We start from the raw sequence: 10,134 nt of genomic DNA, 5'->3' as shown, positions 1-10,134 counted from the left end.
GCGACTTCAAGCCTGCGCCCCGCCCCACTCGTGGCCACGCCCTCTCCTTTTAAAAACGGCGCCCCTCTCTCTCCGCCCAGCTCGTGGTGAAGGAAGAAACCGTTACGGGCCTGGTGAAGGGGTTGAGAGTGATATGGCGTTGGGTATTTAGGGAACTGGAGAAGTTGCAGAGCCAGCCAAAGCAGCATTCCCAACGAAAAGTCCGGGACTGGCTTAAAGCTGCGACTGCTGCTTGCCGTGTGGTGTTTCCGGCCTTCGTTTCCCCTTCCTACCCTTTATAGAGATACCACTGCACCAAGCTTTTAAAAGTATCATTTCATCTCCAATTCTCCAGAACAACATAGAGACTTTATTATCACCATCGTCGTCGTCGTCGTCGTGGTCATCATCATCAGTTTTTCCAGACAGGGTTTCTTTTTCCTGGCTGTCCTGGAGCTTGCTCTGTAAATCAAGCTGGCCTCAAATTCAGAGATCCTCTTGCTTCTGCTTCCCAAGTGCTGTGATTAAAGGCATGTGCCACCAAGATTTGAGGACTTAAAAAGTTACTTCTATGGCCGGAGTTAACATACCAGGAATACCAGGCTCCAATCCTAGGGGCTCTTTCCTAGCTTGAGCAAGTGAGTGCAATTCGGACCCTGTCACATCGGTGCCATGAAAATGATATACCTCACTTCAGACGGTTGCAAGGATTGGATGAAAGTTAGAAGAATGTTGTGGTGGGCAGGATAATACATTGTAAAAACATCAAGTTGTTCAGATATGAGGAGGATAGTGTCTTTTAAATTGCTTTCAGCATACAAAGAGATTGGGTGGGAAAGTGAAAATTCTTTGTAAAAGGTATAGACCTGTAAAGATGCAGGGTCTTGGTTTTGGTGGAAGAGAAAGATAAGCACAGATAACCGGTCGGTGGAGTATTCGTGTGTACTCGAGTGTGCACCTTTACAGGATGAAGGAGTACTCTGCAGTGAAGGCCATCTGAGACTTTTGAAGGAAGTGCTATTGGAGTCAGCCATTCGATTCCAAAACTGGGTGCACGGAAATCAGATGAAGTTCCATTTTAGGTCTCCTGATTTAGAATCGTGGAAGGGTACATGGTCCAAAGGTATACATTCTTAGATGCTCCCCAGAGTCTGGTGATGTGGTAGCCCAGAAAACAAGTATTAGAGAGCTTCTGAAAGACAAAGATGACTGACCCAAAGCTTGCCATGGGAGACAAACTTTTCTCTGAGTAAAAGAGCCCAGCAAAGCATGGAGATTGAGGATATGGGAACCGGACTCAGGCAAATCTAGATTTGAGTCCTGGTTCTGCCATTTCCTGGCTGTTCGATTTTCGATTAGTCACTCGACCTCTCTGTGCTTCTGTTTCCCTCATGGTTAAAATGAAGGGAGCTGAACGAGGGAGGTAACTCAGTGGCAGAGCACATGCTTTGCATGTGTGAGGTCCTGGGTTTGATCTCTAACAAGGCAAAGGAAAAAAAAAGCTTAATAACAAATTGAGAGACTAATAGTCCCAAGGTTGCCTTAAAGACTGAGGGAGATAGTGCCGCTTGAAGCGCACTGCTTGGTACATGAAACGTTCTAAAACTATTCCAGGAAATTGTTGTGCAGATGAAATAAGGAATATCACATATAAAACACTAAGGCTTGGCTCAAGTTTGTGCCCAATAACTGCATTTATTAGACAAAGCTGATGCCCAGCAGTAGGAGAAAAATCTGGTCTCACAGGTGTGTACGTGTGCACGCATGTGAACACCTATTTTTGCAGTGACAGGGAGGTACACTTGTGCCAGGAAGTTCATAAGGTCCTTCTGCTGTAGGATCCTGTGGGTGACACTGAGATGCTCCTCTTTTTCTCTCCCTGCCCCTACTGGCGGCTCCTACTCCCTGGGCAGCCAACTAGGAAAGCCTGGAAAGTCAGAAGGGAGCTTCCCTCCTTAAGGCTGGATTTCCTCTCCCTCCACACCCCTTTAACCTTTCACTTGGTCTAGGCCATTTGAGTTCACACAGGCGCACAGTTTGAGAACCACCGGTGAACGGGTTCAAGCCTAAGGGTGTTAGCTTTGCATTTGAGACCATATCCATGCCTGCCCTGTCTGTCTGGCTTTATCTTTTACATTGTACACAGCCAGAAACCCAACAACACCCAACTCCGCCATTGCCAGCTCTTCCTTGTCTTACGCTTTTATTCAGGTTGCTACTGCCTGCCATGAATTTTCCTGTCTAACCTTCCTGGGGAATTCCAGGTTCAGATATCATTTTATTGAGCAAACCCCAATGCCTTTGTATTTCCTCTGGGCCAATGCTATGACTTTTAGGATACCATCTCATAGTTATTTATATGTCTGCTTCCCCCTCCAGGCAAAAGCGGGGCCTTCTTTAGTTCATCTCCAGGATGCCAGCACTCAATATGGGGCCTGACATAGGATAGGCATCATAAATATTCCACGAGTTGCAGGTAATTGAATTTCTCCCTGACCTGGCACTGACCGTGGTACCCTATCCTTCTCCCTAGATCTGGGGCAGTCACTCCAAGCCAGGACCTGCCTTTCCTCGTCTTGCAAGGATTGTTGAAGTTTGTGGCCCTTTTTAAAGTAGAGGGGAATAATGCTCTCTTCCTCTGCCTACCTGTTGCTAACACTGGCATGCCTTATTTACTGTAGTCTCTGAGGCCGCCCCCTGCCAAAGGAGCAAAAGAATGTGGAATCGATCAGATTTGGGTTCAAATCCTGACATCTTCATGGACCGAATGTGTGACCTTGGGCAAATACATTACGCTTTCTGATTCTCAGTGTCCATACCTCAAAACTTCTCCAAGCCCCCGACCCCCAACACACACCCAGCTCCTGGTTGCCCGATCTCTTTCTGTTTCAGGATGTCTTTCTATCTTGCTTATCGCTTTTCTTTGCTCTACCTGTGTCTCCCTGTGGTTCTCAGTTTAATGCTCTGGTCCTTGATAGCTTTGTGTCTTTGCTCCCTTCCCAGGAATTGAGCAGCAGTGACAAGAGAAGAGCCAAGGAGCCCAGGAACACCCAGTTCTTCCCTGGCTAGCCTCAGGGTAGCTTCTCAGTGTGCCAGCCTCAGTGTGAGCCAACGGAGGGAAGCGGGAGGAAGCTGGGAGGGCTTCCATACGCCGGGACCTGTATTTGCGTTCATCCCATGTCTCTGTGCATTAGTTTTTTGGGGGAATGAAAGTAATAAATCAGAACTCAAGACTGTTCAGTGACTTATCCTTTTCTTCGTGTTTATTAACTCAAAATATCTCCCTTACTCGGCTCTCTGTATGGTCTGCAGGCCCCGGCAACTGCTCCAGCTACACCTGCCGTTCCTCTTCACTGTTCCATTCCAACCTCCCTAATCTTCTTAGACCCACCAGCCTATCTTTGCCCAGGCTAGCTCTTCTGGATGTAGCGTTCCTTCCAATTGGTCTGCTTGAGGCTGGCTCCTCAGGTCTCAGACCATGTGGCATAGGGCCACATTCTCTTGGCAAAGGCCTCTTGGACCCTGTCCCTAAGTGTTCCTTGTTGCAGGAACATCATTTCCTGGAGGACTCATGTCTCAGACTGGAGTTGCATATGTATATTTGTTGCAATGAAGTCGTTAGTAAAGGAAGAAGCATCTCTGTAAGCGTTCCTTTATTAGTTACCCACTAAGTCATTACCCATCAAGTATGCGGGATACCAGGCCGGGGGAGGAGGGGGGACACGACAAAGCTTCTCTAGGGGAGCTCGAATTCTAAATATGGGGATAAATACCAAATCAATCACATAGCAGGCAGTCTGTTTAGAAGTGCAGCAGTCCACTTCCCCTACTGTGAATTCCACCCCCCCACCCCCCCACACACACACTTCTTCCTGAATGTAAGCTTTATGAGGGTGGAGATTTTTTTTAAAAAAAATTTAAAATTTTAAGTTATATTTGTGTCTATGTGCATGCAAGTGCTGTGCCCCACAAGGCCGGAAGTGCTGATACCCTGTAGCTGCAGTTAAAGGTGGCTGAACCATTGAACAAGGATGCTGGGGATCCATCCTGAATCCTTTGCAAGAGCAGTATGGAAGCCCAACCACTGAGCTGTCTCTCCAGCTCCGGGAGATTAGGTCTTTGTTCTTTTAATGTCCTCGGTGGCCTACAGTCATCATTGAACCAAGGAGCCCGTATCTAGTCAGTACTTGAGAAGCAAATGGGTTTCCAGATGTGAGTCTTTTTTGGTTTTGTTTTGTCTTTTTTACACAGTTCAAGCCAGTAACCTTGATTCAGATCTTGGTGTTGATTTCAAGATTACTGATACATAATCTTGAAAAAGCCATGCTCTACAACCTCAACTTTTTCAATTGTGTAATGGAACTAGCGTGGTGTGTTGCCCGTAGGACAATAATTAAGATGAACAGAGTCCCAGAGAGAGAGGCACACATGGCCCCTGGTCTTACATAGTCACTGACAACTATTTTTGGTGGTTGTGCAAAACCTTGGAGTTCAGATTTACTTGTTCTGAGTAGCCGGAGGCTACCGTACGAGGCACCAGCGTTAGTGAGAGAGGTGCATTTCATATTACTGAAAGTAAAGGGCAACAGTCCAAAGGCCCAACGTTTTGGTAGATGAAGTGTGAGTGTTGTGTCTTTGGAGGGAGCTGTGAATGTGTATTCAGAGCAGTCATGGTAGGAAGAACTTAAGCAACCGAGGGAACAGAGGAGCCAAGTGTCCCTGGGCTACAGTCTCAGCCGTGGGCAACGAATGCGCTGAGAACGTGGATCTAACTACGGGCACCAGCGGTGCGAGAGTGGGGGATGGGCGCGCCGGGGCCGGCGGGCCCAGGGACCCCGGCCGCAGCGCGCGACACCGCCAGCAGGGGACGCCTCGAGACCGCAGAACTCGCACCCGGGGGCCTGACGTCAGCGCCCCGCTCGTTCGGGCTCCCGCTCTGGACTGGGCGCCAGTCCCGCTCCGCGCGGCGCTGCTCCGCTACCGCTCCCGCTCGCCTTGGGCTCCGGCTTCGGCTCCGGAGGCGTCGCCTCCCCAGCTACCGGTCTCCAGGACCCAGGCGGCGGCGCCCCAGCCATGGCCCGAGCTCAGGCTCTGGTCCTGGCGCTCACCTTCCAGTTCTGCGCGCCCGAGACCGAGACTCCCGCAGGTAAGCGCGCGCGGTCCCTCCAAGCTTATCCCGCGAGTGCCCGAGGGGCCGGAGATGGCTGGTCGCCGGTGTTGGAGTGCGGGACGTTCGGTCGCATGCTCTCTGTGGTCGCATGAGTGTCTGTGGCCTCTGTGTCTGTAGTTTGTGTGCAAGCTGAGGTTGAGTGTGTACCGCGGATGCGAGTGTGCTGGTGTGTCGCCTGCGTGGGGCACCGGGTGTGCGCTGGCTCATGTTTGTCCACGCTGCCAAGTGGGTTGTGGGTCTGAGTTTCTGTGGCTTGACTAGAGTTGCGTTTGATACTGTATTGCATTTGTAGGCTGTTTTGTATTCCCCAGGCGGGAGTGCTGGTGCTGGTGCATTTGAAAACCCGCGTGTTTGTTTATGCGTGTGCTGTGAGGGCTCTGTGGATCCTGCCCCAGTGTGGGCCCCGGAACGTGTGTATAGTGTGTGTGCGTGTGCAGTCGTGGGAACCTGGTTGGAGCCTGTGTATCTGTGCGCTGTGCCCACGAGTGACCCTGTGGGAGTGTTTGGGGTGTACGGTGCTGTATGGGTCCGAGTGAATGTCAGAGATGCGGGGAATGCGTGTGGGGGAGCGTGTTTAGAGTGGATGTGAGTGTGTCGGTGAGCTGTGGTTACGTGGCTAGGGACGCTGCGAGCTTGGGGTGCTCCTGGGCCGTGGTCGAGTGTGGCAGGGAACCGAGGGTGTGTGTGTGTGCGTGTGTGTGCGTGTGCGTGTGTGTGTGTGTGTGTGATAGCGCGCGCGTGTGCGTGGCGCACCGGGCCGGAACAAGTTGTCGCGGTGGCATCCCTCGGAGGCTGGGGCGGCCCTGCGGCTGGCGAGGGAAGGAAGGGGGAGAGACGCGGCTGTAGCCGCCGACTCCGACATTTCGGGCGGTTTGTTGTTTCGCAAGTTCCAAGCGGCGCTGGCTGGCGGCTGATCCCAGGCGGCGCCAGGGCCGCGGGGCGCCCGGGTGGGGAGAGCAGTGGGGCGCACCCGGTTGCGGGCGGGGCTGCGGCGTCGGGGCCCCCGCAAGGCCTGGCTGGAGGCCGCGGGACAGCGTCCCCATCGTAGCCCGCCAGAGGCGTTGGGGACGCCGCGGTTCCTGGGGACGCTGCCTGCGTCTGCTTTGCAACTTTGTGCGGCCTCCCGGCCAGCGGGGCGCGCGCGTGCGGACGTGTGTGTGCGCGTGTAAATGTGTGCGTGGGGCTCCCCCTCGGCCTGCGGTGTGATCGTGTGCCTGAGTGTGCTTTGGAGCCTGGTGTCCTATGAAGGGTGTGTGTGCATTCGTATGTCTGAATGTGTGTCCAGTGCCTGTGTCTGTGCGTCCGCGAGTGCATCGCATCGTGTGCTCTGTTGACGGAGTGTCGGTGTGCTTGTGTGTGTGCGTGGTCCACCATCCTTTCCTGAGGCCTGGACCTCAGGCCTCATCCCCTCCAGCGGGCGTGCGCCCGCTCTTTTCCAGGGTTTCCTCCTCCCCTGGCTCCCGCCACCCGGCGTGGGGTAGCTGGGAGCCGCCCGGGGTGGAAGCAGAGCCGAGACACGCGCTGCTGCCTTGGGCCGGGAGAGAGACTCCAGGCCGCCTGCCCCAGACTGCGAGCCTCCGGGATCTAGTTCACGGCCCCGCCCCCGCTGGGGCGTCTCGTGAGCTGTCCTGGCCTTGCCCTGCTCAGCTTCAGTTTTGACCTCCTGGTATCTGCCTCTTAGACCTTTCTCAACCCCTCCCACCTTCCCCCACTTTGAGATCGAACCCTTTGCACTCCCCACCCCATCACCTTGATTGGAGAATAAACGTGAGAGCCTCAATCACCACAGTAGTGGACTGTCAGGATCAATGTTTGAGAGTGAGACCTACTGCAGGTTATTCTCATTCCTGAGCCTCAGTTTCTCCGTTGGCTTCATGATCTTACTAATGATCGCGTATTACTTGGTAGAAGGTTAAGTCCCCTATCTGGGAATCAGAGAAGATGGGTTGGAGGGGGTGTGGTAAAGCCCTAGGGGCTAACTTGAAGCCAGGGGCAACATGGACTCAAATTCTGTCTCTGCTACTTGCTGTGTGTGACCTTGGGTAAGTCTCTTTACCTCTCAAGCTCCTGGCACCTTTGAAGCTCTTACAATTAGAGATCGATTCAGAAGCTCTGGGCAGAAGGGAGGTGGCAGCCCTCTGTCTTCAGTCTAGGGAGTGGATCCAGTTCCCTGCCTACCTCCTTAGTCACGCAGTGGGGGTCTGTGTAGGGTGTCTCTGTGCAGAGCACACCTGGCAGTAATTATCCCACTGAGTGCTCTGGCTCAATCTATCTTTTTGGTCGCTGGAATTGTGGGCATCAGGAATGAGGGAGAGGTGCCCTGTGGTTTCAGGTTAGGCAAAGAGGGCTTGTCAGGGCAGCCTTCTCTCTGGGGCTGAAAAGGGAGGCTAGGCAGGAAGCCAGGAGGGTGGCCTGGATCCTATGCCACACTTCCAGGCTGCCTCCTGCTTCTGTCCAGTGGCATCAGAGATCCAGGACTGTACCCTGTTAGCTGGGGGCATGCTGCTATCCTCCAGGCTGGCCCTAACTGGGCTTGTGGTACCAGCTAGGTCAGCCAGAGTGACAGGAGCTTTGTGCCTTCCCTTTGTGTCTTGAAGTAACCTATGTCTCCTCCATCTTTCCTTTTTCTCCCTCCTCAGCCGTCGTCCACTTACAGAAAGGCAGTAGCATCTTCCTTCCACAGTGACAGGGTTCTTCCTAAAATGCATGCATTAAACCCCTCTTCCAATTCTCATCAAAGCTCCCTGTTACTTTCACAGTTAAAGTCTTTCCTTCTCAGCCCCATCAGTGTTCTAGTCTCTGCCTGGTCCACCTCATCTTGGGATCCTATGATCTGGCTAGCCTTATCTACCAGTAGTCCCTAAGTACCCACTACCCACTATCTCTTCTCGGCACCATGTACAAATTGCTTTCTCTCTGTGATTCCACAGTTTCCATTGTGAGCCCCTAGTTTGTTTCTCAGCTTAGATATCACTTCTTCATTGAAGCCTTTCTTGGTTTTTCTCTGTTTGGGCCCAGGAGAGGGAAGGGAGAAGTTGATTAGGTTTTTTATATTAGGTTATAATTACAGTCTCTTGGTCCTGCCACCTTTACAAGATCAGGAGCTCTGTGAGGAAAGTCACCATGTACCTTCAAATGCACCAGGCACAAGGTCTGACTGAGCCTTCTAGTCCAAGTAAATGGCTGTGGAGTACTAGAATGAGTGAAACTGGGTGATACAGTTCAGTGCTGTAATCCAAGCACTGGGAGAGGGGAGACGCTGAGGCAAGGGAATTGATTGCAAGTTTGAGGTCATCCTGAGTTGCACGGTGAATTCCATGCTAGTCAGGACAACTTTTCGTATTGAAAAAAAAAAAATGAATGAATGAATGGAGTCAAGCAGGTCAAATTCAGGGCTGGAGATGCCAGATGGGGGCGCAATGACTCCATTGAAGGCAGAAGGGAAGGAAGAGTTTTTTTTTGTTTTTTTTTTTTTTGTTTTTCCCTCGGTAAGAATCTGGAAGATTCTGCCGGTGGATGGTGTTATGTTGTGAAAAGGCCGAGTCCAGAAAGTGTCATCTGGGAGCTGCGAGTTAAAGAGGTTGAGTCTCTGGCAGAGACTGAAGGGAGAGGGCTCTTGCCGGAGGGCCCCTCCCCCACAGACTGCTGCTGCTCCGCTCCCTCCCCTGGCCCCACCCCTAGCAGCTGGCTCAGCTTGTCCAATCCAGAGAGTTTCAGCCTACTGTGATCAGGACAACCGTTGGTGAGGCTTGGAGTCTCAACCGTTAGTCTGAACGTCGGGAGAAGGGAGAAGGGAGGAGGGAGGAGGAAAGAGGAAGCAGGGAGAAGGGAGGAGGGCCCATGTTAGGTGGACATTCCTTCAATCCTCAGTTGCAGATCTTGGGCTAGGTAGAGGAGACCACAGTCTCCCTCCTGGATCCCGAGGGTCTGTCCCTGAGCTGGAGAGACAGACAGAGAGGTATACAGGTGTTTTCCCGTGGCCTAGGCAGCCAGAGCAGGCGGGACATGCGTGTGTGTTTAGACATGTGTGTAAAATGCAGGGCAGGGAAAATGCAGGGCAGGGGCACCGAGTCTGTGTATGCATGGCCTGTCAGGGTGTCGAGTTGCCTGGTGAGCTTGGTGTGACTAGATCTGAGCTTGGAGTTGGGGAGAAACAGTTACTATGACGTATGGGGAGCCCCCAGCACTTCATTCCTGGAATGGTAGAGTTGTCTGGGTGGCTAGCTTCTCTGTGCCTCAGAGCGGGTGCACCTATCCTAGGGTATGAGAATCTTGGGGTGCAGAGGATAGTCCAGTGGATCTACAGGCTGGTGCCTCCAGGTTCTGTGGGTCCATAGCCATCAGTCCAGACCACCCTAAGCAACAGAGCCTTCCCCAGTGATGGCAATGCTCTTTCTTTGGGGGGGGGAGCTGTTACTCACATGTAAATTCCATTTAAATTAGGTACGATTAATTAAAATACTAATTTAGTCCATCGGTTGCAGTCGCCAAGTTTTGAGACATCAACTGTTACACATTGCTAGTGGTTGTCCCTCAGTAGAAGACATTCCCACACTTGTAGAATGTTCTGGGGACCGTCTAAAGGAGCAGTTCTCAATCTGTGGGTCTCGACCCCCTTTGGGGGTTGAATATCAGATATCCTGCATATTAGATATTTATATTGTGATTCACAACGGTAGGGAAATTACGGTTCTGAAGTGGCAGTGGATATAATTTTAGGGTTGGGGACATGACACGAGGAACTGTAGGAAAGGGTCATCGCAGCGTTCGGAAGGTTGAGAAGCACTGGTCTAAAGAGACAAAGCCTACAGAGCTTTAGTGCGGCCTGGGCTCTGCAGAGAGTGGAGCTGGTGTGGGCAGACATGTGCAGCAGCCCCATGCTCCCCGGCCCCTAACACTCTTCATTACATCTTACCTGTTCCAGTAGCCTCTGCCTTGGGACCCAAGTGCCCTTTGTAAGGCTGTCACATGGCAGCCCAGGTAGC

General features: G+C 52.2%; 1 protein-coding gene and 1 long non-coding RNA gene across 11 annotated transcripts in view; both read left to right on the top strand.

The window, feature by feature from the left end:
• Window positions 1–3,215, top strand: LOC134486998 (uncharacterized). Its single transcript, XR_010066655.1, has 3 exons — window positions 1–617; window positions 2,359–2,455; window positions 2,983–3,215. It is a non-coding gene; the product is annotated as an uncharacterized LOC134486998 (long non-coding RNA).
• Window positions 3,216–4,905: 1,690 nt separating this feature from the next.
• The window catches only part of Ptpru (protein tyrosine phosphatase, receptor type, U), a 74,234-nt gene continuing 69,005 nt past the window's right edge, over window positions 4,906–10,134 (top strand). For 4 of the 10 annotated variants that reach the window (XM_039109155.2, XM_017593121.3, XM_039109156.2 and 1 more), the window contains exon 1: window positions 4,906–5,125. In XM_039109155.2, the coding sequence (XP_038965083.1) occupies window positions 5,053–5,125 (73 nt within the window). In that variant the 5' untranslated portion in view covers window positions 4,906–5,052. Of the gene's footprint in view, window positions 5,126–6,358; window positions 8,892–10,134 lie in introns of those variants that run through there. The other 6 variants (XM_006238998.4, XM_017593122.3, XM_008764130.4 and 3 more) reach the window with 3 other exon arrangements.

The sequence above is a fragment of the Rattus norvegicus genome, chromosome 5 (genome assembly GCF_036323735.1).
Source record: "Rattus norvegicus strain BN/NHsdMcwi chromosome 5, GRCr8, whole genome shotgun sequence".
Taxonomy (NCBI): Eukaryota; Metazoa; Chordata; class Mammalia; order Rodentia; family Muridae; genus Rattus; species Rattus norvegicus.
The sequence above is the reverse complement of the archived record's forward strand: the minus strand, read 5'-3'. Positions and strand labels throughout refer to the sequence as shown.